Raw genomic sequence first — 27,137 nt, 5'->3', positions numbered from 1 at the left:
CCATCCATCCATCCACCCATCCACCCATCCATCCGTCCATTCATCCATCTGTCCATTCATGTGGTCAGCCAACAAGAAGTCAGCTCAGCATCCAAGAACTGTGTTGAGACCCCAGCAGCCACACACACACGTTTTCAGAGGCAGCCTTGGTCCCATCAGAACAAGGGAGAAAAGGTTTGAATGGCCACCAGCCCTGTCCTCCAGGGCACAGATGGTGAACTGGGACCTGTGGAATCATGGAAGCTGGCCGAGAGGACAGACATACACATTTATGTGGTGTTCACCAAGGCAGATGCACCTCCAGCCTGAGTCACACAACACGGAGCCAGGACCGGTCAGCCTTTCCGTCATACACATGAAGACAGACACATGAAGACATGGAACTTGAGACACGGGGAGAAAAGCCGAGAGGCTCGGGGACAGAGAGAACTCAGGACATAGTCTGGGGGGCTAATCTGCAGGGGACACAACAGCCCCACTGACTGGACACTCAGGAGGAGCCGGGGCTAACCGTGCCCTCCCATAGACCTGACTGCGCCTCACAGCTAGCCCTTCTCCTCCTTTCCCTCTCCCTCCCCTCCCCTTCCCACATCCAAATCCCACCCACTACAGGAACAGTGCACCCTCTCCTCCAGCCACAAACACCCACCCCCATCTGCTCCACCCCTTCCCATTGGCTATGCCCACTCCAGTCCTTTCCCATTCTGCTATTCCTGCAAGCTACTGCTCCACACCTGTGCCAAGCGCAACCCCGCCCCCTCCTGCCACTCCCCAAGGCCCGCCCCTAGGCTCTGCCCCCATCGCCTGCCAGTCACCTTTGCTGCTGCCATCGGGTCCTCGCAGCACTGTGCACTCGTCTATGACGCCAAAGGGCTGGAAGAGCCTGAGCACGTCTTCCTCCGACTGCTGCTTGTTGAGCATGCCCACGAACAGCTTCCGGTCCCCTGTGGGCGGAGCCCCGGCCCACGGCCCCGCTGAGCCCGCGCTGGTCCTGCAGACCCTCAGCCCTGGCCCGCGCTGCCCCAGGACCTTTGCTCAGGCCGCCCCGCTGCCCAGTCGCCCAGGAATGAGAGCCAGGTTGCTAGGGAAACCATACTCAGATGGCTGTCACTCACTGGGGTGAGAGGGAAGGAGGAATGGCAGCAGAGACGCTTGGGGGCGTCGGGGAAGAAGAGACAGAAGATCATGGGGACAGTCAGAAGCAGGAGACAGGGCGAGAGCGAGCTGGGGGCGGGGGACGGGATCCTGTCCCGATAGACAGCAGGATGGAGAGTGACAGGAACTAACAAGGCTAGTTTTACAGAGCCCCTAGACATACAGAGCCTTGCCCACACTCTCCCCACACCCCAAGTCTGCAGCCTTCAGGCACCCGTGAGGGAACAGGAAAGGTGTGGGCTATCTGAAGTCTGGGGGAGCAGTCGGAGCCGGCCGGAGCCCCAACCCTGAGGCTGCAGAGGCCCGCGGCCACGGGGAGGTTACTACTACCTCCACGGCTCTCACTGTCTGCTGGCTTCACCTGGATCGGCCGCGCCATCTGTGGAAAGGGGACATGGTCAGGGTGGCAGAGGAAAGAGGGGCGCGGGCCTCTGTAAGCGCTGCTCGGCACCAGTTACCCACCGTGTCTCAGAACTCAAACTCAGTGCGAGTGAGACTTGACCTGCAAACTCCTAGCTCGCTTTCAAAACCCAGTGATAATTATCCCAACAAGATAAACTGTCTTTGAAAATGGCCCGATGTCCCTGAGCCCTGTGTGAAAATGTCACCTTGGGACATTTCTGTCTTCAGGAAGTCAGTTTATTCCTGAACCCTGCGCCTGGACTTGGTTAAGTGACTTCCTCCAGCACAGAACATGGAAAGGAACTCTGGGCCTAGGGTGCTAGACACCTCACTGCTCTCCAGACAGCGGGCCTAGACTAGCCCCTGGATAGCTCTCGGGAAGATTCCTTCTGAAGAAGCCTTTGTTAGCCCAGGGAACCATGACCAAATGAAATGGTTGCAAGTGGTAGGCCTCCCCCATGCCCCAAGGACGAGCTAACGGAGGCTGGAAAGTGGTGAGTATCTCGGAGGCTTCTATTTTCTCTTCCTTTGGCCTGGATGGAGTCACCCTCCTGACTGGGAGACTCACATGGGTGAACTCCAGCCTCTATCTCCCTCCAGACAGGGCACCTAAATGACACCGAGTGTCATTGAGAAGAATCTATCATGCTGGGGGCAAGGAAGGAAGGGCCCAAGAGCTGGGACTGGGGTCTTCACCCCAGAGTTGGATCAGGCTAGCCCTCCACGTGCAGCCCTGTGACATCTTGGGCTCATTCAACAAACAGGAACTTGTCTCCCGTGCGCCCACCATGACGGTCCTGGGACTGAGCCAGATGCCCCCAACTCCATCTCCTCACACCTCAGCCTCGTCCTGCTCCCGAGGTCCCCTCAGTGTCCTCACGCAGCTACGAACACCCCCCCCCAAGTTCACTCCCCATTCCCTCTCCTACACCCTCTCCATCCCTAAACCCCACCCCTCCCCCACACCCCTCTCTACAGCTGTCCCCTCACCCTTCTCCACACCCCTCCCCTCTCCTTCGCTTCCTTTGGGCCCCTCCCCTTCCGGAGTCCTTCTCCCACCCCAATTGGAAGAGCCCCTTCCCTCCTCTGAGACCCTCCCAGGGACGCCGCACTACCTGCCCTTCCCCCCCACAGCCAGCCAAATCCCCCCAAACCCACCCACCTACCCACACCCCATCCCCTCTGCACCTGGGTACCACACCACATCCCGAGGTGGGGGAGAGGCGATCTGAACCGAATAGTTCCGCTTCTGGGGTCAGGGCGCCCAGGAGGGGTGTGGGGGGAAGAGGCAGGGGAGGGGTCCCCCAGATCTAGCCTCTTATTCCCCCCTCGGCCCCACCCACACGCCCCCGCCGGCCCTCCCCCTCCTCGCTATCCTCTCTAGCACCTTGGGTAGATGAAGATGGGGTTGCCATGGCAACGCTGATTCACCCCGCGGAAGCTGGCAGTTGTTGCTACCATGGAAACCGCCTCTGTGGGGGCCCCCTCCGAGTTCAGATCTCGCCTCACACAAAAGAGATTTAAATATAATCTTTCAGAGACCAGGAAGAGGGGAGGAGGGAGGGGAGGAGGAAGGACCCCGGCTCTGCCACCATCACCCCATCACTGACCTCAGTCTCCCGTGCTCCCGGGTATCCCCTCTCCACCCTACAGTGACAGAGAAGGGGCCACGGAGCGCCCTCCCTGCCCACACCACGTGCCTCCGCCACGCATCCAAGCTGTGTCTCTCCACCCTCCTGCCCCCCAGTCTGTCCTGCTCAGGTGCCCACTCTCCCCCCTACTCCTTCTGCAGCTCCTATCTTCGCCCCCTTCCCCACCCCCTTTCTTTTCACTGGACACGAACACTTCGCAGTCCCCAGGGAGGACCCTTACTAGTGTTGCAAATGGGATAACAAAAAAGTTGCCCATGAAAATTCTTTGGCGGGTTTTGAGGCAGCAGTAGGAATTCAGTGTGGGAGACCATGTCCAGGACCCGTTTCATCTCTGAGCTGGGATGGGAATATCCGAGCTGTGTGTTAGAGATGAGGAAACTGAAACCTTTGGACAATCTCGTCCACTCTAGCCAGGGCCATGCAGATTTCTCCTACAGTTGCTAAGTTTTACCTTTGGAAGATTCCTGAACCAGGGAAGATGCCAGGTATCCTCTCCCGCCTGGACACGGCGAGCCCCTCACCCATCCTGCACCTGCCATGGCTTCCTAGCAATCCAGCGGCTCTTGGAGTCTCTCAGTGCAGCAGGCAAGAGCCCGCTCGCTGGCAGGAGCCCTCCCTCCTACAGCCCTCACTGCCCCTTTTCAAAGCTGACGCCTTTGGGAGTGCTCCCAGGGGGAGGACGGCTCCCCCTCCCCCCAGTCTTCTGACCCTTTGCCAATAGACACCAGAGGCTGAGATCCGACCGGAAACAGATCACAGCACCCTCAGCTGCAGACCCGATGGATGAGGCCCTCCACTGGGCTGTAGAACAGTACATAACTGTGAAAAAGTGTGGGAAGACTTTTAATGGGGGGAAGGGGGTTAGACGGGTTCTGGGAGACACCTGCAGGGCGGTGGCTCCTTCACAAGTGTACAGTGTATGTGCGTGGACATGGAGAAGCGGTTGGTCCACCTCAGTGTCCTACATCTCTCTCTATGCCTGGTTCTTCGAGGCCAGATCTTTCACTGATCCTGTGGATTTTTGCGGAGGCTATGGGCTGGGACCCAGGTCCCCACGAGTGGGACCGTCGCTCTCAGAGAGTAAATGCTTAGGTCTGGAGACCTCAGGCAGGTCGCCTTTCCTCTCTGAGCCTTAGTCTTCCTGTCTGCTGGGCAGAGGAGGCACGGCTGGGGAAACTGAGGCCTGGAGCTGTGGCTGAACACAACTGCAGATCTCAACAAAGAAAGACCTGGACCGTCAAGGCCGGCGTCACCCGTTGTCACCCGGCGTCACCAGCGGCTGGCACCAGAGTCTAGGACGTTCAGGATCTTCCTGGACCATGTCAGTTTCTCAGAATTAAATAACATCAGCGCCTCGCATCCGAGTCCCAGCAGCGAGAGGACACTTCCCTCGAGGCCCACGGGAGGTGTGGGGGGAGGGGTCCCGAATGGGTGCTGCCAGGCCCCGCCCTGCTCTGGCCCCACTGCGGTTTCTAATAAAGTTTTATCGGTACAAGGCTATGCCTCCCCTATTGCCCCTGGCTGATTCAATTCTCACGTGGCCTCGGGGCTCATTGCACGATCTGCAGAACCATAATCGCAGAGTCCTAGTGTGTGCGAAGGAGCGACAGGACCCACTGGGCCTACGGTGGAGCATGGAACATTCTAGAAAGGCGCAGAGCAGTCACGCGCGGGTCATTGAGCACAGGATGGAGCCCGAGTTTCACTTCATCCTAAGGTCTGTAACTGTGGGTTTGACATTGACACCTGATCTTATTCTGGGAAAACTTTCCTTGGGCAAAACCAGAACTGTGACTGTCCTGTGTCAGCCATGAGCCCCGTCAGCCCTGGCTGCTGACAACCTCCTGCTTGGAGGATTGTTTGTTCCAAGCCAGCTTGGGGTACATGTAACAATTGCCCTGCCAGACATTAGGAAAATGCAAGAAAACGGGAACCATGAGCGGACAGAGAGATTCGGGACAGAAAGGCGTGTTCCTTGAGGCCGCACTGCAATGACTGCATGCTAAAACTCGAGTATTAATATGGACTTCTACCTTCTAATGTTTCTGTCAAACATTCTCAGTAACAAGCATGGATGGCCTTACATTTTAAAAAGTCAACATTTTCTCAGAGCATTCTCCACTTCTTCCTGTTCTAAGCAGAGTCTGTTGCTGGGCACTGTGAGCACACGGGTGGGTCTTTCTCAGTGGGTACTGAGCTGAGTCCCTGGTGTCCACCTACTCCATGTCAGGAGTCACCCAGTGTGACCATCACACTTGCCTGAAGATATCCCTACTGTCCCGATAGCTCAGGCACCCGTGAACGGGACCTACTGGTAAGCTGTCAATTAATGAACCTCTTAGGTTCCCTTCTCAACAGGGCACTGCCACCTGGTCTTCATACACTGCATCCCACATCTGTCCACAACATCTGTCCCTACACCGACAACATGCCCAAGGCCACATGTCTTCCCTCCTGACCTCACACATTGTCCCCAGCCGACAGGAGTGGATTGGTGACACCTCCCTCACCAGAAAAACCCTCCGCATCCATCCATACCCCCGCTGAGCACTGGGAACCTGACTGTATTTGGGAAAGGGATCCTTGGTGCCCTGTTTGAGGGAGAGGAGCAGCCAGGCGGGGCGGGGGGGTAAGGGCAGGGATGAGAGCAGGGCTGGGGGCAGGGATGAGGGCAGGGGTGAGGTGGTAGCAGGGGAGGGGACAAGTGCAGGCACCATATCTCCATGGGAGCCTGGGGGCAGCGAGACAAGGCCAGCATTGCAACAGTGATGGAAGTTGTTCCCCAGAGCCACACCAATGTCAGCCTACGTCCTTGAACCCCAAACTGTGAGCTAAATAGCTTTTCTTTACAAAGTTCCCAGCCTTGGGTGTGTTACTAGAGTCCTGCCAAACACTAAATCCATCTGTCCCATTTCTGGTCTCTTCCCTGGCACCAGCCACCTTCCCTATTCTCCACCTTGGCCTGTCAAGTTCTTTCAGATATCAGAGACCAGAGTGGGCAAGGGACCGTTTCAGTGTCACACAGCAAGAAGTGATTGGAGCAGAATGAAGCTGTTTTCTCTCTTTTAGGGTGTGGTGAGAAAGGTTCAATCAAGTTCTCATTTGTGGCCAGAAAGCCCTACTTAGCCTTTCTCTTCCTGTTCCTGTCCCCTCTGCTCTCTGCCCCTGTCCCCCGACCCCCGTCTCTGTCACCCCTTCTGCTCCAACCACAGGGGTCTCCTTGACACTTCTCCAATACTGGGCTGCCCTACCCCAGGGCCTTTGTATAGCTGCCCGCCGGCAAGGCACACTTCCCACCAGGCCAGCTTGTACTGTGTACAGCCAGCACTTCTGCGATGCACAGAGCCCAGCATACAGCAGGTATCCAAAAGATGTTCACATTTGTGACTCTTTTATTCTACCCCCTTTTGTGTCTAGGGACACAGGGACACTGAGCCCAAGTCCCCCATAGCTGAGAGTTACCCTCCGCTCCACAGAACACTCACCCCTGGCAGGGTCTTCTGCTCGTGCAAGGCCGTCTGAGCTTTGATGGCAGAGTCCCTGGCGCAGTACGTGAGGAAGGCACAGCCTGGTGGGGGGAAACAGCATTTGAGGAGACAGCCCCAACACCAGGGATACGAGGACCCAAAAGTGGTGGGCAGCCCAGGGGCAGGGGTAGATGGAGACTCCCACCATGGTCTAGGGACACCATGGAGTATTACTCAGCCATGAAGAGTGCTGAGGCTCTGACACCCCACAGCAGGAAGGGGCCTTGAGGCCACTGAGCTAAGAGCAAAAAGCCACACAGTATGGACTCCAGGAGAGGAAACTCCCAGAACAGGAGAAACCAGACACAGGAAGTGAGTTTGTGGGTGCTGAGGGCTGGAGGAGGGGATGGGGTGTTTGAGTGTAAGGGGTCAGAACTTTGAGTTGGGGAGAGGGTGGTGCACTCTTGAAAGGTTGAAAAGTCAAATCAGATGTGTTTGGTTCAGAACCCACAACAGCAGCCATGGGAATGTCACCAGCTGACGAATGAATGATTGACACATGGGTGTGCTCTTCCATGCGATGGAATATTTCACAGCCATGAAAAGGAATTCTGTGTGTCCCACCACAGAACCAACGGATGGATGTCGGGGTCCTAAGCTCAGCCAATGAGGCTGGACACACAAGGAGTGTGGTGGGCACTGAGGAGCCCGTGAGGTCACGAACATTGACAAATTCACACACACAGGAGGAGGAACAGTGGTGGGCAGAGGGCAAAGGGGACCAATTTTCATCTTAGGAAGATGGGGACACAGCCTGGAGCTCCATGCCAGGCTTCAGTAGTACGAGAAGAGACAGTCTGGGGATGTAGCTTAGGCTGCAGGCAAGAGGCTTGTAGCCCTGGCTGTCCTGGAACTCACTCTGTACCAGGCTGGCCTGAACTCAGAGATCCGCCTGCCTCTGCCTTTTGAGCGCTGGGATTAAGGAACAACAAAACCACGCCCAGCTCTTGGTGTATCTGAGATAGGTCTGCCATTGCCTGACAATCACTTGCTGCCATTGGTCCCAGCACCTGAGAGGTTCAGGCAGCAACCACGACTTCGAGGTCATCCTCCTTGCCTACATAGAGTTTATGACAGACCTTGTCGGGAAAAATCCAAGAGGAGGAAGAAGAGGACAGATGGAGGAGGTAGGGCAGAGGAGAAGGTTGTCACAGAGAGCAAAGAGAGAATCGCCCTCCCTACTGCAGTTGCGAGCTCCCCCCTCCCCACCCCCACTCCCACTGCAGGCCCTGGGGAGAGGGAAACCCGGGGGACAAGGAAGGCGCCGCTGTCCGCGGTGCTGAAGCGAATCGGCCGCCTTGTCTGGCCGCCAGGGTCCCGACGGGTCCTGGCTGAGCCTCAACACTGGGGCTGTCACCTCACTTAGAAAACTCATCCCTCACGTCCTGGCGCCTGTTTTAGACTTGGAGATAAACGGTGTGTTAAGCGGTTCCTGGGCACTGGGTACCCTTAAATCTGGGAGACTGTGGAGAGTCCCGCCATGCAGACAAAAAGACAGGTTCACGGTGGCCTTGTCATCAGCTGAAGGCCACGGCTCACCCCAGTCCTCTTCCATGTGCACACACACTGGGGGTGCCTGGCTTGGCTGGATGCCCCCACCCCCACCCCCTCCACTTTCCTCGTGCCTAGATTTGAAGAGTGGCTTTTGGGTGCCCTGGGGCAGAGACAGATGCCAAGAGCTGAGGGCGTCCTAGAGACAAACAGAAGGAGCCTGGGGTGACAAACAAGCAAGGGCCACGGAAGTCAGGGCACTGGGAAGCCATGGAGGGTGTGTGAGCCACAGAAGCTATCCAGGGAGAAATCCCAACAAATGACCCCAAATTACCCACCCAGGCTGGAGATGCCACTGTGCCCTCACTTCTGGGGTGTGGTTAGACCTCAACAGATACTCCCAACTGGTCAGGAGTCCTAACAATACCAGCTGTTCTGAACCCTCCCACACCCCAAGATGGTATACTTAGTGAAGCCAGGCTCAGAGAGGCACAGCAGCCTTCCTGAGGACACACAGCAAGTTGGAAATATCTGCCTTTCAACCTGAGTGGGGATGGGAGAGAGGGGAGGGGAAAGCTGGAGGTGATGGACGGCTGAAGGATTTCTGAGAGTCAGGAAATTCTGGAACGTTGAAGAGGCTAAATTCACATTATTTTGTTTTTAGACTTTTCGATTATTTTTTGTTGGCCTATAGAGGGGGCCATGGCATGCTAGCGGGGATGGGGCAGGGGACAGTTGGTTGGTGTTGGTTCTCTCCTGGAGCTCACAAGGCACCGGGTAGCACACAGCTGTAAGCCACCTGAGGGTACTGAGAAGCAAACTCAGGTGTTTGAGAGGGAGCAGCAATCACTCTAAGCCTCTGAGCCAACTCTCCAGCCTCCCACCCACCTTATTTCAGAAATGGGCTCCTGGCTAGCTCTGTAGCCAAAGCTAACCTTGACTGGTGGTCCTCGGCTGGCTGAGTGCTGGGATCACAGACATCCACCAAGACACCCAGCTGGACACTCATCTCATAGCAAGAACAGTTTCCTGTGAGTCTGCCTGGCCCTGCCCTGTCATTAACAAGACCTGATGGGTGGCCTCCTCTTACACCCCTGAGCGCACCCTCACCTCCAGCCCATCCTTCCTGGCCCAGGATCTTAGCACAGGCTTAATCCGAAACATCATCTTCAGATAAGAAAATGCCTTCCCCAGCCGTCCAAACCCTCAGCACCGTATGAGTCCCACCTCAAGCACTCCAGGGTTTACCCAGAAAAATGTATGCTGATAATTACATCTCCACGAGGCAGCTTTGCTAGGGGTATCACCTTCCACTCACCCATCCATCCATCCACCCACCTGTTCATCCATCCATCCATCCATCCACATATCTGCCCATCCATCCATCCATCCATCCATCCATCCATCCATCCATCCACCGTCTACCTCTGCTCACTTTCCCAGGCTCTCTCTTTGCAGCCTGTGCCTCTGTCACACAGAGGCAGTCCCCCCCCCCATGAGCTTTCCCAGGGCTCTGCACCTCTGGGCCTTTGCAGCTGCCGTTCTCCGTCCCTGCTTGAGAATGCCTGGAACCCAAGCATCAGAGCATAGTCCACTCTGTGAACCCAGGCCTTGTGCCCATGAGTTCATGAGAATCCCCTCTACCCTACACCTCCTTTTCAGTGGCTTCCTGAGATGTGTGCTTCCAAGGTCTTCTCAGAAGTAGCTGGGGAAACTGAGGCACAGCGTGATGCTTCCCCACGTGAAGCCATCATAGCGTCTCAAGCAAATACCTGGCTGTGGCCCAGGACAAACCGCTCCTTCCATGCCCGTGCCGGTCCATGTGTCCCCACGGCTCCATGTCACTTCCTCCTGCCACCACAGCTGCTGCTGCTCCCATGGTAACGGCGGGCCAAGCCTGGCCCGCTGCTGTCCCCCAGAGCGAGCAGCTCTAAGGCAAATGCCATCATTAACATGAAAATGCACATGGTGTGTAGTGCTGGAGAGACCTCAAGGGTGACTTCTCCCTTAGAAATGGGGACAGAAGGACTCCAGTGTCGGCCCGGGTTCTATACCTCGAGCCCTAGCTGAGGGAGCCCCCATTCTCTGGATGGCTCCAGGGAGGGTTACAGAGGGTCTATGCACCCCATCTCCTCTTCTCCATCCCCTGTCCCTTCTCTGCATCTCTTTTCAGTGCTTGGGGACCTAGTCCAACCTGGGATCCCACCTCTGCTGTTATGGGCTATCTTAAAGATGTACCCAGAAACAAAGCCATTGAGATATTGACAGGAGGTCCCAGAGTTACCAGCTCCATTTATTCTCCATTTGCCTGAAGCCCAGAGAGAGAGGCAGCCATTAGCTGACAGTCACACTGCAATAACCCAAACAAGTCCACTTTTCTTGAGCCAGGATGGCATGTAGCCCAGGCTAGCCTTCAACTTGCAATGTAGCCAAGGATGACCTTGAATTTCTGATCCTCCTGCCTAAGCATACTAAGTTTCGGGTGACAGGTAAGCACAAGTGTCCCTGCCCTCCAATTGCAGACTTCTGTAAGATCCTAAACCCTTCCTGGGCCTGGGGGATCACCTCTTCCCTACTTGGGTGCGGCCTGGGAGGATGTTGTTTCTCTAGTCCCCAGCGTCACTGCCAATGAGACCCTCTGCTGACCAAATTCCACCCCACAAGCAATGTCCCTAAATACCAAGGCTCCCAGAGCCCCCACATCCACCAGAAAGAAAATAACTCCATGTCCACACCAGCCCTCACTGTCCCATCATGGGTCCTTCACCCACCACTGTTTCCTGTTTGTAATTCCCAAGGGAGATGAGCCCCCCGCACCCAACCCAGGTGTTAAGGCCCCTCCTGGAGTCCTGCCAAGGATGGAGATCCTGGTCTCAACCTTGGGTCCCTGACACCTGTCAGGAAAGCTGATCAAACCCACTAGACTCAGATACTAGGGCTTGGGACAGAGCAGAGCAGGGTGATCCTGTCCCCCCCAGATGCCTCCATGGAAGGGAGAGTCAATTTTTTTAGCCACCTGCCGGAGAGGCCACGGCACCTAGGATCTGGGCTCTGTCAGAGGACCTCATGTTCATTGTCTCAGCCTCAGCTCTGGCTCTGCCAGGTTCCACTTGAGCCCAGGGTGGTTGCAAGGCGCCAGGAAGATGGCACCACCCAGGGAGGGCTGCCCGGTCCCCGTATTCCCTGGGCTCCAGCCTCATCCCCCTCCCCACACCCCCACGTCTTTGTAGTTACCGCTCAGCCCTGGGTCCTGGACATGTGTCCTGGCTGCAGCCCGAGCTAGCCCCGCTTTGTGAGCAGGATCCCCAATCCCGAGGTGGGAAGTTCCAAGCTGGGCCAGGAAGACCAAAAGCAACAAGGAGGGTGGTGAGGGACTGGGAGGTTGGGGTCCCTGGCACTCTAGGCACGGGGGGGGGGGTTCTGGGAATGGGAGGGAGAGGAGGAAAGAGAAAAAGATGCCTGGGGAGAGAAGGGAGGTGGAGGGAGATGATGGAGGGCTGGAGAGCGATGGAGGAGGAGGGAGGAGGGAGGAGGGAGGAAGAGGGGGCGGAGGACAGGAGGGGGCAGCTGGATCCCGAGCAGCACCCCCGGGGCGGCGGAGGAGGGTGTAGGGGAAGGTGAGTGGGGGCTGGGATGCAGGGGTGCAGGAGAAAGGGTGTGGGAGAGGGATCTCGAAGGCTCAGGTGCACGGAAGGTGTGTAGGGTTGGGGGGGTGCAGGTGTAGAAAGAGGGGTACAGAAAGGGCTCGGGGCTGCAGGAGAGTGCCGGGGTGCAGGGGCGGGTGCCGGGGTGCAGGGGCGGGTGCAGGGGTGCAGGGGCGGGTGCAGGGGTGCAGAGGCGGGGGCGCGGCGCCCACCTTTGTGCACGCCGGTGTGCGGGTCTTTGAGCACAGTCAGCTCGTAGATGCGGCCGAACTGCTCAAATAGCGGCTTGAGGTCCTGTTCGTGCAAGTGGCGCGGGATCTGGCCCACGAAGAGCTTGATGGCGTCCAGGTCCTTCATGCCGTCGGGCCGCGCCCCGGGGCGCTCGGGCCCGCTGCCGCCCACCGGCCAGGCCCGGGCAGGAGCTGTGTGCCTCCGCTTCGCTCCGCCAGCGGCCCCGCCCGCGCGTGACTGCGCCACGGCGCTCCTGGCGGCCGCCGTGGGCACTGCAGGGGGCGGGCGGCACTGGCGCCGGGAAACTGAGGCCTCGAGGCTCGCGGAGAAATGGGGACCCCCGGGAGAAACTGAGGCCCAGAGGTCCTGGAGCTGTGGGAGGCTTCGGGCTGGACATGCCCACGGCCTTGGCATCCTTAGTGTGTCTGTCACCAACAATCAGGAGATCTGCCTCGCAGCCAGGCGCACTGAAGAGACTGAGGCAGGAGGATCGGGAGTTCCGGAGCTGGCTGGGCTACAACGTAAGAGCCTGTGTCAAGATAAAACGAGTCAGCAAGTAGAATAGCCATGGAAGGAGATTGTGGCTCTGAAAACAGGGAGGTGCATGATGAAAGCCAGCCTGTGAAATGGACACAAAGGGCAGGACAGGGTCAGGGAGGTGACAGCTAAGGAGGGCAGAAAAACCAACAGACCACTTGAGGACAGAAGCAGACACCCAGGCTGGCCCTTGCAAGCAATCCTCCTACCTCAGTTGCCTCCATCCTCAGACTGGGATGACAGGCCTGAACTACCATGCCCGGCTCATATTTTTATTTTAAATTGAAATTCCTAGTGCCATGGATGCCTGTTCCGAAGACGCTGACTATGCTTATGCTGTTTGTGGTTAAAATGTGCTGGGTGAGGTGGCACACCAACTCTCGCTGTGAGTTTGAAGCCAGCAGGGGCTACATATTGCCTTCTAGGGCAGCTAGAGCTATGTCAAGATACCTTGTCTCAAAACTAAATAGGTAATATTTTATGCATAGCATTTTTGTGTGTTCATTTTAATTATTGCAGTAAAATATTCTGTATGTTGATGACTGAATTTGGTGCTTTCTTTTTTTCCAGAGGAGGAAGAGGCAAAAGGATCAGGGTTCAAGATCATCCTTGGCTACAGAGAGTTGGAGGGTAGCTTGGAGCACAGAAGACAGTGTCTCAAATACATAGAGGAATTAAGGAGTCCTGTTCCCATAATTTGTTTTTGTAAAAAGATTTACCTATGTTCAGGGTTGTTGCCTGTCTGTGCACGTGCATGAAGTACTCACAGCGGCCAGAAGGGGGCGTCAGGTCCCCAGACCTGGAGTTCCAGGCGGTTGTGAGCCATCATACTGGTGCTGGGAACAGAACTGAGTCGCCTGCGGGAGCAGCCGATGCTGTAACTGCTGAGCAGTCGCTCCAGCCTCTATTACGTGTTTTAAAAAAACAGGAACTGAGGCCCAGAGCAGTTGATCCTTTGGCCAACGGCACAAAGCAGGAGTGCAGTGCCAATTCTGGAAGCCCAAATGTATCCCATGATTCCTTCTGTCTTCCACACGATCCAGGCATGTATGCCTCCATTTCTGCATTTGCTATCAACACTAGAGGGAGAAGGAACTGATGCCCTGTGGGCTTGGCTTCACAATGGCAACTGCCACTATTGTAATCCACAGGCAGAGCTAACTGCAGAGATACCGTGTCCAGGCTGGCTGGAGCAGGGAGGGGTGAGGCCCAGGTCAGGAGTCACATACAAGCATGCCATCCTCCGTACCCTGGGAGATGGTGGTCCTCAGATGAGCTGTTTCCATGGAGACCGGAGCAGGATGCTGGGAGCTCCATGGGCCTCTGAGCTGTGAGAATCATTAAAAAGTGTCAAGAGGGGGCCCAGGCTTCCGGAGAGCTGGGGATGCTGGTCGAAGGGAGCCCTTCCATCTGCCCCACAGCTGTCATCCACCTGTCTCAGTATCGGAGTCACGGGTTTGAGCCACCAGGCCCAGTTTTAAAGACATCTCAGCCCTCAAAATGTGGGCAGGAGCAGGGAGAAGGCCCGTGGAGCTGGCGCTGCTTGCTTCAACCGTGAACACCATGATAGCCCTAAAGTAGCACCTGTTTGGGGAACTCCTTCCCTGACACCTCCAATCCCTCCCCCTCACCCACGTAGGAACTGATGTCACCATAGCTATGCTGCAAGAGCCTGGTGGCTGCTCATCCACAAGAGAGAAAACCAGAAACTGGTGGGTGGGCGGGGCATCTTAACCACCTTGCCTGGAGCATACCTTTGCATATGCTCAGGTGAGTGGACTGCTTTTGGACTTACCTCAGGCTCATCTGCCAACTTTCAGGGCTGGTCTGCTCCTGGCTGCCGAGCTGAGCCCCTGCTCTTCACACACTCCATGCTGGGAGGCTGCCCCCACCCTGTTGGGGGAGACTCCCCTCTGGAGTCTCCCCAAACAAAGACCCTGACTTAAGAGTACTGACGGCATGGGAGGGGCTGCTTTCCTACCAAGAGTCAGCGGAGCCAGCCCACCCTTCCCTGCCCACCCTTCCCTGGAGGTCATAGGCTAGGGCCAGCTGTGTCTCCAGCACCCACTCCTGGGGCTCAGCACCTTTGGATGCTAGGGAGAGCAGCGACTTACAGTCTCTTAGTTTTTGAAGCAAGGTTTTATGTAGCCCAGGCTGGTCCTAAACTTACTGTGGCCGAGATTACCTAGAACTGATCACCTGCCTTCACCCTCAAGTGGCAGGATGACAGGCGTACCACCATGCCCAATCTATGTAGTCAGAGTAGTTGTGTGGGCCTGTCACTTCTGCTCTTATAAAGCTGAGGCAGGAGGATTGCCATGATGCCAGCCAAGATTCCAGTAACATCCTCCCTCTGAAACAGAAGTGGAGGAGATGGTGGCCACCGTTTGCCCAGGGACCCGAGTTGGGATCCCCAGCCCCGACGGAAACAGCTAGGCATGGCAGCCATACTAATTACCTAGTTATGGAGGCTGAGGCAGGAGCCTTAGGACACAGAGGCCTTGACTCAAATGATAAGGCAGAGGGATGTTGAGAGGCCTTAGTGGGTGACGGAGTCCCAGGCCTTCTGTAGGAGAGAGCGACCTCTTGCTAATTGTCTTAAGCCCCCAGCACAAGCACGCATGCACCTCTAGGGGACGAGGAGAACTTGCAAGCTGGATCTCAGTGCAGATCCCCACAGCCCCCATGGTGGGCTTAGGAGCACAGCATCCTCGATGTACCTGCCCCAGGACCTTGGAATAGGCCATACCCTCTGCTTGAACCCAGACCCCAATTGGCCGGGTTCTGTGGTCATGGAGACAGAAGAGACCCTGCTCTGAATGCCCGTGACCTACCTGGGTCTGTTTCCTCTTAATAGTGGGAGGTTAGCAATGCTGTTGTGAGCCAAGTGGACAGCCCCCAGCCTCACAGCAGCAACTCAACTTTGGCTTATTGACTGACTTCTACAAGATGGGCACGTGAGCCATGGGCAGAGCCTATGGTGAGGAGCCTAGACCCATACCCGCCCCCCATCCCAGGAGGAGCAGGGACAGCCTTTAGCACTGTGATGACTCCTGCCCCATGTGGCATGCCCCTGTCTTCTCTTCCACTGAGAACACGTCCAGTGCCAGGAAGCAGTGTTCACTGAACAGCCCAGGGTGAACAGCAGAGCTGAGGTGACACCCCCACAGACCCAGGACAGCAGCACCACAGTGGATGTTCCTTAGGACACCTGGAGGCTCGGTCCTTCAATATGGCTTTTATTTTGTAACCCACCAACTGCAGACCCGCAGCCACCCCAAGAGGCCATCCATCCCCATGACCTGTCAGGACAGAGGAAGGCGGCAAGTGCCCTGTGTACTTTTCCAGTGACAGGTGGCACTGGCCTCAGACCCGTAACCAGCTTCGTAAGAGAGGGGACGCGAGCGCCCAGGGCCAGGGCAGCAGGCTGACCCCTCTCGCCCTATGACACAGTGCCACCAGGGAGGCAGGCAGCCACAGTGGGCAGGGTGGGCCAGCCTCAGCAGGCGCTAGAGGGATGTGAGAAGCTGGTCTTCGGCTGGTCCCCAGCTGCCCATCCCAGCCTGACACCTTCTGGGTCATATTGCTATTGAATTGATTCACTGTGGGGTCCCTGAGGTCAACCATCAGCACTGGTGCCCCTCCCAAGGCCATCCTGCTGGGGGACATCCAGGGCTGTGCTGGGCCTGGCTATTCCATCAGACACTATGACAGAGGGGTGGACTTCCCAGAATGTATCACAGGTAGGGAAACTGAGGCTGGTGGAGGAGGGTGGAAGGTGGTGGGACCTCAGGACTGCACACTCCAGACCAGGGCCAACTCCTGTCCAGTCACTAGCATTGGGACTGAGTGAAGGGACACTTGCAGGAGGGACTAGACCCTCAGTTGGCTCAGATCCAGCTGGGGGATCAGGTGGGTCCAGTGATGGCGGAGGTGACAACAGGCAGGCAGGCAGGGCAGGGTATGAGGGGAAGAGCAGGGAGACATTGTCGGGTGCTGGCCAGCGGTAGGGAGAGGCAGGCTGACAGCGGCTGTCTCAACAACCGCAGAGACCAGCTTCTGGGACCCAGCCACGGGGGGAGGCCAACACCAGCACGTGGCCCTTCAGTGCACGGGGCCTGGGTCACCATTCCATCCCAGTGGGCTCATCTGCAGGTGGGTTGGGTGCCCCTCCAGGGACATTCAAGGGAATGGACAGGGAGAGGCGTCCCTGTGTCCTAGTGACCTGTCCAAACCCTCTGTGGTTCGGTCCGGCCACGGTGGGTGCATGGGCCAGTGCCTCCTGGGCCACCTGTGCATGGCCACTGTCACTGTGCCTTGGCCTTGAGCAGCAGTCTCTGCACCGTCCTGTATAGCACGTGGAAGTGCTGGTGGGGACAATGGAGTATGAGGGGCGGGGAGGGCAGGAGGGCGGGGGGGGGAGGGTGGGAGAGCTGCCCCACCCAAGACAACTGCCCAGCTGCTCACCTGGACAGCGGTGTACGCCATGGCAAGGTACGCCCCAATGCACAAGGCCAGTAGCAGGTCGAAGATGGCCGGCTTGACCCTGAGGAACAGCCCATGGGGTCAAGGACGGGAGAATGGTCATCCTCACAGACCGTGGTGCCCTGGGCTCTGGCCCACCACTCACCTGTAGGCGTTCATCACCTGCTTTAGCTGGTCATAAAAGACAAACTCAGGGTCCCTGTGGAGAGATAACCCTGGCTCAGTGCCTCCCGCAAGGGTCCTCCTCCTCAGAGAGCTCCCCTAAAGCTGCAGGGTTGGGAGGCTGATACAGGAGCATGACACGTTTGAGGCTTGCCCAGACTACAGATGGAGGATGGAGGGCTCAATTCAGGAAGCTAAAAACACTTTTTGTTTTTTTTTTTTTTGGTTTTTCGAGACAGGGTTTGTCTGTGTAGCCCTGGCTGTCCTGGAACTCACTCTGTAGACCAGGCTGGCCTTGAACTCAGAAATCCACCTGCCTCTGCCTCCCAAGTGCTGGGATTAAAGGTGTGCGCCACCACCGCCCGGCCTAAAAACACTTTTAGAAAGAGCAAAGGAGACTAGAAACTTCCCTGGCCTGAGAAGCCTCCCTAGGCCTGACACCCTCACTGTCCCTTGGCTTCATTCTGCTTCGGACCTGCGTCTCCCTGGCAGAGGACAAGGTGATGGCACCCAGGGAACCGTGGCCAGCCGCTTACCGCTTGTCAGCCTTTACATGGTGCTGCCGCACATCTTTCAGGTAGCGGCTCAAAAAGTGTTCCAGTGTACTCAGGAATGTCCCATCCTTCTCCAGCAGCTGGGCGGCCCGTGGCTGGTTGGTGAGCCAGTCCATAACTGAGTCTATCTGCTCCTGCTGGACCTGCTGGGGGGGTGCAAGCTGGGGTCACAGCACAGGTCCCTGTGGTCCCCCCCAATGCCCCACACGTTACCATCTGCTCCGTGAACACTGGCATGTCTGGGGGCGTCCCCTGTAGAGGGAGGGGACAGGGTGTGAGCTGGCCCAGCAGGGCTGCATGCACCACACAGACAGGCCCACATCCGACAGCTTACCTTCTCTGTCAGGTTGTAGATGACCCTCGTCAGGGCCTCAGCGATGATCCTTGTGTTTCGAGTCAGTGTCTTGGAGTCCACCCGGGACCTTGGGGACACAGGGCCAGGCTCCTCAGGCAAGGCAGGCCACCCCTGGTGCCTAGGCTCGGGGGTAGCTGGTAGGTAGCAGGGGCTGGGCCGAAGAGTATGTCTGACAGCCTCCACCCAGGGCAGCCCAGGCCCAATGAGGTGGAGGTGCCATGGGCATGGTAATGGGGACAGGTCAGCACCTGTAGGGCCCAGGACACCCCACAGGGAATAGCCAACCCAGGATCTCTTTCCAGGTGGGTGATGACCTTCCTTCAACCCAGCAACCAGCCTGAGTGGTGTCCTGGGGGCCCTGCTCCTCACTGCTGACTTCCCAGTGTGTGGTGGGCTGTCGGCCTCCACAGCAAGTTCCTCACTCAGCCCCACCCCCACCTTGGACAACTGCACATACCCTGTTTCATGGCCTGCCCATGTAAAGTTCTAGAAGATGGCACTAGCTTATACCCCACCCAGGAAGTTCTCTCTGTGGAAGGTGCTGAAAGGTGCCCCTTAAAATAAAATGGTTCTAGAAGGAAGCACTAGGGTAGGTCCCAGAATCGACCCACACAGAAGATGCCCTGGGGAAGGTCCAGGAATATGCGACCCCCCACACACACACACCCATAGAAGGCTCTAAAAGACAAGCATCCTCTGTGAGACTGTTACAGAAGAATGTCTCAGCAAGTTCTGGAAAGGCCTTCCATGAAGACTCTAGAAGGTTCTAGAAGGTGCCACCCACAGGTTCTGAAGGGTGCCCCACCAAAAGGCGCCCCTATGGAAGGAAGGCTCTAGAGCAATAGTTCTCAGCCTTCCTAAGGGTGCAATACTTTAATTCTTCATGTTGTGGTGGCCCCAACATAAAATTATTTTATGGTTACTTCAAAACTGTAATTTTGCCTCTGTTACGGAATCTTAAAGTAAATATCTGATGCGCAGGACATCTGGTAAACAACCTCAGAGGCTCTCGACCTAAAGGTTGAGAACCACTGTGGTAGAAACTGCCCCTGCCCAGGAAAGACCCGGAAGGCAGTTTGCCTGCTCTAAAGAAGCTCCAGCCAATGACAACTCCATCCCAAGTGCTCTAAAGGGAACTCAAGAGCCCCAGAGTCCGAGGAGTCGCCCTTCCCAGACGCCTTGATAATAACCTCCGCTGAGCCCGCGGCAGGCCTGCCTGCTCACCTAACATCCATGATGCTGCTGCGGGGCCCCGCCCGGTGGCTCTCCAGATGTGACAGCGTGAAGGCGGGTAGCCTTCGGATCGCAAAGCGCTCATGCTCCCAGGCAAGCAGGTCATCTGCTAGATTGATCTTCTTGTGGACCATGGAGAAGCTGACGTCTGGGAACTGGTGCGCAGCCACCATCTCCAGCTCCCGCAGGAAGGCATGCTGCAGCGTGCCTTCCCGCGGAGGCTTGGACACATGCAGGCGCAGGTGGCTGCCACGTCCCACAGTGTCCAGGCACAGAACGAAGGCTACGTTGTCCTGCAGGAGGCTAGAGTCTGTAGGGTGAGCAAATGGGGTCAGAGGGACACGGCCCCGCCCTCTACAGACAGACTCCGCCTACCAGCCCATCGTCAGGGACCTCCCACACCGAGCCCCGCCTGCCTGTGTGGTCCAGGCTGTCCTCAAGCCAGCGCTTGGTGCCCTGGTAGTTGAACTTGCCCCCTCCAGACGCGAAGAACAGGAGGTTGTACCTGTGGGTGTGGGTGTCAAGAGGGCAACACAGACAGGCCACAGGTTCCCAACTGGGACAGAGGGAAACCTCAGGTCTCTCCAGACCCACCACCAGGTGACAACCCCCCAACGCCAGGCCAGGAGCTCCACAACTGTGACAGCCACACGTGTCCCCTGAAAGTCCTTCAGGGAGGCCTCGGAGGACACAGAACCTTACGTGGAGGAGCTCAGATCACCCCACAGTCCCCCGCCCGCAGATGCCAGGGCCCAGCTAACAACATGGCCGTGTGGACTGGAGTCTCACAGGTGGCTCACACTGCCACCTGCCTGGGAACCAGAATCAGGGTCCTGAGCCCGGGTCGTTCCCGGCCTGTACTGCTGACTGGCCACTGGCACACAGGGTTGCCAAGCCAGCCGGGACTGGGTGAGGCCCAGATGCTGGCCCTAGGCACAGACACACCCAGGGTGAGCAGGAGCAAAGTGGCCTCACGGCTTTTGAAGAATGAGCATGAAGACGCTGCCTGTCACACTGGCTGCTGCCTGTCACTGCTGTAGGCTCATGCCCTGTGGCCACCCTGTGTGTCCCAGCTCACGCTCATGTGACCCATGTGGTCCCTCAGGACAGGTGGGACTGTCACAGACGTGGGTGTGAGTGGGCGGAAACCAGGGACGCTGCTCAGGTCCCTTCAGGGCTCAGGACCCCCACGAGACCACCCAGGAGTGTCCACAGAACAAAGGGAGACACTGGCTGCAGAGACTTCTCAATGGTCCCTTCCACTGACCACCAGCACCCGGGACTCACGCTGCGTGTGTGCGCTTGTACGTGTAGAGGCGTGAGAAGAGTCGGGCCAGCTCCAGCAGCACAGATATGCCACTCCCATTTGAGTCTGCGCCCAGTGACAGCCACTGTGGGCAGAAGACCCGTCAGTCACGTCTCCTGTACCAGAGCCTCAGGGCACCAAGGCAGGAAGGAGACACGAAAACCCACTGGGCAGAGCATGGTGGCCACACCTTTAACCCCAGCAATAGGGAGACTGAGGCAGGGAAACTGCTCTGAGTTCCAGGACAGCTAGAGCTGCAAAGAGAGACCATCTCAAACAAAGAAACCAACCTCGTGGGAGGCTGGGGCAGCCTGCTCTTGGAGGTTCTGGAGACAGATGGACAAGGCAGGGACTTGGGGACCTGGCAGCAAGTGTGGCAGGCTGAATAAGAACGGCCCCCAGGGGCTCAGGTATTCCAGTGCTCAGTCAGCAGTGGCACAGAGGAGGACAGGAGACGTGGCCTTCTTAGAGGAAGTGTGTCTCTGCTGTGGGCTTTGAGGTACTAAAAGCCCATGCCAGGCCCTCTGTCTGTCTGTCGGTCGGTCTCTCTCAGCTTGCACATCAGGATGTGGGGTACAGCTGCTTTACCCACCGCCATGGCAATAACTGACTAATCCTCTTATAAGCACTGCCACAGTTATGGTGTCGCCACAGCGACAGGACAGTGACTGTGACACGCAAGGGTAGGTCTAATGTTCTGGGTGCCCCCTGTATCACCCACCAAGGTGGTGCCATGGGCAGTTGGCAGCCACTGCCCTCTGTGCCTCTGTGGTGCCCCTGACCTTTCCCGGCCCTGTGCACCAGGGTACTTACTGGGGCTACCCCAAAAGCGTCGTAATGAGCCACGATCACAATGGTGGGGAGGTCCTCTCCTCCCAGCCCTGTCAGCCGTCCCTGCGGAGACACAGGTGGGTCCTGCATGCACAAGACAGTCTGAGGGCTACCCCGGTATGCTGTGAGCCTTGATACCAAGGACAGGCACTGCCAGCACTCACAGGTGGACGGTCCCCGCAGCCCCTCCCTCAGGGAGGCACAGGGCAATGTGAAGGCTTCTAGAGCCCAAAGAGTAATGTGGCCATGTTGGGGGGCGGCCCCCAGTGGACAAGGGCACACAGTGGGGCGGCCCCCAGTGGACAAGGGCACACAGTGGGGCGGCCCCCAGTGGACAAGGGCACACAGTGGGGCGGCCCCCAGTGGACAAGGGCACACAGTGAGGCGGCCCCCAGTGGACAAGGGCACACAGTGGGGCGGCCCCCAGTGGACAAGTCCACAGGATCTTTCATGACTAAGAGCGGCAGCCTGTCTGTCTTGTCATCAGAGCACTCACCCGACTGCTGTAGACAATCACGCAGCGAGCGCATACTGGGTGTCGCCCTACTGTGGCTGACTTACCCACAGCTCCCTCACAGGCACTCAGAGCACCCTGGCGACAGAACTAAAAAAATGGGCTTTTCTTTTCTTTTTATGAAAACAGGGTATCTCAATGGCAGTCCTGAACTATGTAGCCAAGGATGGCCCTGCGTCCCTCATCTTTCTGCTTCAGCCACCTGGTGTGTGTGACCCTGGGGATTGTGTGTGACCCTGGGGATTGAGCCCAGGGCTCTGTGAGCTGGCAAGCACTGAGCCACAGCCTCAGGTCAAGTTCTCGTCACCACCAGCTTCCATGTGTGGCAGAGGGGTGACTAGATGTCTAGGATCGGGGTGCAGCCTGTGCAAAGGCCTGGGGCAGGCTAGAAGATGGAAACTCACCTCCACACTGGTGATGAGCCAGTCGCTCACAGCCTGGCTCTGGGCTCCGCTGGTCACCATCTGGAAACCATTGGCTGTGGCTGTGTGCAGCAGTACTGGGGACAGAAGGGAGGGGTCACTTGGGCCTGTGGCCAGGGCCACAGCTGGGGTAGGGACTGCAAACACAGAGGCCCAGGAAAGCTCCGTAGACACAGGGACCTGGGCCACCCCACGCCCTCCTGTGGCCTGGCTCACCTTCAGCAGCAGAGGCGGAGCCCTGCGAGGCAGAGGCGGCCTGGGTCTGCTCGTAGATGGACAGCAGGGCCTCGTCCTCCACAGCAAAGTACACAGGGACCACAGTCTCCATGGCCAGCATCTCAGGCTCGATCTCCATGAATTGCTGTGGGGAGAGCATGCGGTCAAGGAGCTGCAGCCACCCCCAGGACGCCTCCCCATCTCAGTTTCCTTCCTGGGGGGAGGACACGCCCCCCTTGTTTCCAAGGACACGCAGCAGACGCAACCCAAGGGCAGGCATGGAGGCTGAGACAGGCTCACCCTGACAACATCCTGGGGCACGGCAGCCATGGCGCGGGGCAGGATGATCACCACAGCTCCTGCTGACTGCCGCAGAGCCTTCTGATAGTGCTCATACGAGAAATCCAGGAGCCGCATAAGCACACAGCGGCGGCTCAGCACGTCTGCGTCCACTGTGCGCGCCTCCGTGTTGAGCACTGCACTCCGTGTGCCTGTGGGGACACCGGTCAAGGCGTCACAGCTGCCGTCCTCCACACCAGCACACACTGAGGGTGTGGCTCTTATAGGACTGGCATAGCACACCTGACACACCACGGGAGGCCCAGCTGTGCTCTTAGGAGTCTGAACTGCATAGCCAGAGGTGAACCACCATGGACCTCAGGACACAGCAGGAAGCTCCCTCCAAGACCTGGAGTCCCCTGGGCCCCATGTACCCAGAATGGGTGGCACAGAATACATCAGGCGCTTTATAAATGCTCAACTCTCACAAAAATGATGGCAGGCGGTACCCCTAAACGCACATGGCTAGGACTGTGGAGGGGACTTGATTTCAGTGGGGTCTCCCCGGTGGTCACCTGAATGCTGACACCCAAACTACCACAAAACTCTCCTACCCCAGAGATGGCTGGGTCTGGAACAGTTCCTGTGTGATCTCCACAACCACATGGGGGACAGACACAGCCCAGGGCAGCAGCTGCCCACAGCCTTCCCTGTGAGCAGCATACAATGGCCGTCATCTGGACACACAGGGAACCTTGGGCCCAGGGCCAGCCGAGGCCCGGTCCCCACTTTCCAGGATTGCAGAATCTGAAGGAGACTGGTGGGGGCCTTCTGGGAACAGCTTTCCTGGAAGCCAGCATGAGCCAAGCAGTCTACCAGGGAGAGGCAACACCCTTCCCTCTTCAACCTGTTCCTGACCTCCAAGGGTGGCTGGGACAGCAGCTCTCCCTCCTGGGAGTCCTGGGGACCGGTGCTGGCCACATGGCAGGACAGTACTCTATACCCAGGACCCCCTAAAACCACTGTGCTACCCACAGGAGGGCAGCCCAGCCCCTGTGATCTGGCCTGAGCGGGTCAAGGATACCATACAGGCAGGTGGACAAGCAGCAGGCTCCTCCCCCATGCTGGCTACTCAGCTTGGTGGTGTCAGTGACCCCATGCCAATAAAACTTTATCCACAACCAGGGAGGCCAAGCTTCATCAGTTGGCTCCAGGTTAGTGACATGAAGCTGGGCCCCAGGGCCACTAGGGAAGCTGACAAACTGCTGAAGTTCTGTCCCAAGCCCCATGATGATAAGAAGGCAGGCCCTAAGAGGGCCAGAGTCCACAGCAGAAGGGATGGTAGCCTGGGTCACGGCCACACCCCACAAGCCTCCTTTCCCACCAGTGTTGGTTATTTCTCAACAAGACCCAGGGGAAGTTGGGTAAGGAGAGATGCGGTAAGGCTGTGGCGTGTCCAGGGGCCGAGGGCAGCTCAAGGGACTTATGCCCAGGGTTTCTCAAGACCTGCTCTGGCTGGCTGCCCCAGCATGGTCCTCCGGGGTACAGGTAGGACGCAAGAGCCTGCAAGTTCATATTCACCTGAGGATGGGGCAAAGCTCCGACAGGCGGATGCAAACACAAACTCATCCACAGGCCAGCCCACCCAAGATTCGGTGCACATGAGAACCACACGTGGAAATGAATGCTCGAGGAACTGCCCTCGAGATCACAGAACGCTCTGGAACAACGGTAGGCACTCAAGAGCTATGCTGACCAGCTTAGTAGCCACCGGCTTAAAGTGGTTTCCATGATCCGCTGGCCTACCCGTGGCACCCCACAGTGGCAGTTTAGCAGGTGGCCCTTCAGAAGATGCCAAGCCACAAGGAACTGCAAGCAAATGCTGACGACACCGGGGACATCCGGCCTGGTGGACCTGGCCTAGGATAAGACCCAAGGGTGCCCTAGGTGCCAGGCCACTGCTCTGGGCCCTACAAGTGCTGGGCAGCCATCTGTCCCCCACGCCTTGGACCTTCCCAAGCTGGGGCGGCGACATTACCTCTGCCATGGCAACACTGCTTTAAAGAGAAATTAATCTAATTCTGGGCACAAGGGTCCATGAAGTCCACAGAGAGGCTTGGGTGCACAGACCAGGCTGCCACACCCGCTTAAAAATGGGGGCCTGGCCTTGTCATTCAGGCAGAGGCAAACCAAAGAGCAGAAGGTTCTGGAAGGCTAGATACCACAAGCAGGGAGCGGGAGGCTCTGAGCGGCCCAAAACCTAGGCACGGGGACAGAGATCCTGGGGAACCCTGGCGAGAGGTGGGGAGCAGGGCAAAGGAGTGGAGGCGTGGTGCTGTGGGAACCAAGGCACCAGAGGACCCCAGGACATCAGGCCTGGGGGCAGACGCCAGCCTGGGAGAGGTCCAAGGCAACCGCTGACAGAGGGATCAGGGTGACGGGATGGAGGAGCGGTAGGAATCAGGGTGGCGATGATGGGATGGGGTGACACGAGTCAGTGTGACAGCGGGTAACTGAGGGGACAAGACTGCCGGGAACAGTATCGGTATGTCAGTGGGGAAACCGGGGTAGCAGGCGGGGGTCCTCTGCACGACAGTGGGAGGGTCGCAGTGACTGGGGGACTGGTGTGGCAGCAGGGGCATGGCAGCGTCAAGGGAAGAGGTCAGGGGTCGCGCACCGTATGGCTGGCCCTGCAGGTCGTACTGCTGCATGCGGTACACGGTGAACTCGTGCGCGGCGTCGGCGGCAGGCAGCGGCGGCGCCACGAGCAGCAGCACGGCGGGCAAGAAGACGATAAAGCCGAGGGGCAGGCACGACGCCTTCAGCACGTTCTCGAGCACCTCGCCTGCTTCCTCCAGCATCCCGGCGGGCGGCAGGCCGCAAAGGCGGCGGCGGCAGACGGCGACGGGAAGCGGCCACGGCTCCGCGGACTCAGCTCGGCATGGGCGGCTGCTGAGGTCCTTCGGGCAGAGCCACGAACAGCCCGCGCCTGCCCTAGGGTCCTTCGGGCAGCGCTACGGACGTTCCTGTCTGCCGCGCAGCCTTCCGGGAAATGTAGTCTTTTTGTGAGCGCGCCTCATTTTAAACGGTTCCGCGCGCGGTGGAACGCTGGGAGTTGTAAGCACACTGAGACTCGCGCTACCGACTCCCGGAAGTTATGGCAGTCCTTGCGCGCGGAGCACCCTGGAAGTTGTAGTCTCACTGTGCCGCTCCCAGAACGAAGCTATGGCGGACAGTCTACTGCTACTGAACTCATCCAAGCCGCAAAACACAGATGATTTACAAAGATACTCAAAACTATCCCCAGTAAAGCTTGTTTAAGCCCTATGTTTGAGATCGTTAATGAGAAGGAAAATCAAAGACCTAAAGTGCAAGACGTGACCTTCCGACCCGGAAAGTAGTAAAGGAAAGAGAAAGTACCCATTCGGCGCCTTGGTTCTCTGGGAATTGTAGTCTTATCGGAAAACCACAAAGGAATATGGGAACTGGAGTCGTTCTTTGATCTCTGAAAGGAGAGGTGATTAGAATGCGGGAAAAAAAAAAAAAAAAAAGAGGAGAGGTGAAAATGATGAAGGCTGAGGTCTTTGTCTTGAAGGTGTTAGCGCCCTGATCACAAGACATGGTACTCTGACTACAGGTGTTCTACACGATTTAAGTGAATGAGCGAAAAACATAAAAAATAATATTCGCCGGGTGGTGGTGGCGCGCGCCTTTAATTCCAGCACTTGGGAGGCAGAGGCAGGCGGATTTCTGAGTTCGAGGCCAGCCTGGTCTACCGAGTGAGTTCCAGGACAGCCAGGACTACACACTACACAGAGAAACCCTGTCTCGAAAAAAAAAAAAAAAAAAAAAGATATATTAAAAAAAAATTCGGAGCAGTAGTAAGGCAGGAATTAGCGCGGGCTTTAATGGCAGTGGGGAGAAAAAGATAACAGCAGTGGGACTAGTGTGAGGATGGGAGGTCTTTAGTACCCCTGCTCATATCTGGGACATATTTACCCTAACATTTTTGGTTTGCCTATTGAAGCTTCGATGTTCATTTCAGAGTACCCAATATTGCTATGGATTTGACTAGTCCCAGTGTCTTGGTGTAAGTTAAGGTGTGTATTAAAATTGTATGTCACTCACACCTCCTGAAATA

The 27,137-nt window shown here is 57.3% G+C and overlaps 2 protein-coding genes across 20 annotated transcripts in view; both read right to left on the bottom strand.

Moving 5' to 3' along the window:
* Positions 1-12,389, bottom strand: part of Celf5 (CUGBP Elav-like family member 5) — a 20,285-nt gene extending 7,896 nt beyond the window's left edge. For 7 of the 16 annotated variants that reach the window (XM_028771665.1, XM_028771668.1, XM_028771674.1 and 4 more), the window contains exons 1-4: positions 12,084-12,228; positions 6,695-6,777; positions 1,486-1,534; positions 816-944 (exon numbers count right to left, since the gene is read on the bottom strand). In XM_028771665.1, coding sequence (XP_028627498.1) covers positions 816-944; positions 1,486-1,534; positions 6,695-6,777; positions 12,084-12,228 — 406 coding nt within the window. Of the gene's footprint in view, positions 1-815; positions 960-1,470; positions 1,535-6,694; positions 6,778-11,461; positions 11,486-12,083 lie in introns of those variants that run through there. The other 9 variants (XM_028771667.1, XM_028771670.1, XM_028771672.1 and 6 more) reach the window with 4 other exon arrangements.
* Positions 12,390-15,858: 3,469 nt separating this feature from the next.
* Positions 15,859-26,005, bottom strand: Ncln (nicalin). 4 transcript variants are annotated; one of them, XM_028771719.1, is made up of 14 exons: positions 25,674-26,005; positions 23,018-23,208; positions 22,718-22,862; positions 22,484-22,578; positions 21,548-21,628; positions 20,716-20,819; positions 19,845-19,933; positions 19,420-19,738; positions 18,175-18,262; positions 18,054-18,092; positions 17,823-17,983; positions 17,270-17,323; positions 17,107-17,185; positions 15,859-17,006 (listed from the first exon to the last, which is right to left on the bottom strand). In XM_028771719.1, exons 1-14 carry the CDS (start codon positions 25,855-25,857, stop codon positions 16,947-16,949), a joined length of 1,689 nt encoding a protein of 562 aa, XP_028627552.1. In that variant the 5' UTR covers positions 25,858-26,005; the 3' UTR covers positions 15,859-16,946. The 4 variants fall into 4 exon arrangements, with proteins under 4 accessions (XP_028627552.1, XP_028627551.1, XP_028627549.1 ...); XM_028771718.1 differs by having other exon boundaries at positions 17,823-17,986; positions 25,674-25,951; XM_028771716.1 differs by having other exon boundaries at positions 17,823-17,986; positions 21,548-21,649; positions 25,674-25,923.
* Between the last annotated feature and the right edge of the window lie 1,132 nt (positions 26,006-27,137).

Source organism: Grammomys surdaster, unplaced genomic scaffold (genome assembly GCF_004785775.1).
Source record: "Grammomys surdaster isolate TR1022 unplaced genomic scaffold, NIH_TR_1.0 209, whole genome shotgun sequence".
Taxonomy (NCBI): domain Eukaryota; kingdom Metazoa; phylum Chordata; class Mammalia; order Rodentia; family Muridae; genus Grammomys; species Grammomys surdaster.
The sequence above is the reverse complement of the archived record's forward strand: the minus strand, read 5'-3'. Positions and strand labels throughout refer to the sequence as shown.

Coding starts and splice junctions, on each gene's coding strand:
- Ncln (XM_028771716.1), bottom strand. CDS start 25,857: ATGCTGGAGGAAGCAGGCGAGGTGCTCGAGAACGTGCTGAAGGCGTCG. Junction 19,934..20,715: donor TACAAGCGCACACACGCAGC/GTGAGTCCCGGG, acceptor CCACACCCACAG/GTACAACCTCCTGTTCTTCG. Junction 18,093..18,174: donor TCTACAACCTGACAGAGAAG/GTAAGCTGTCGG, acceptor CTCCCTCTACAG/GGGACGCCCCCAGACATGCC.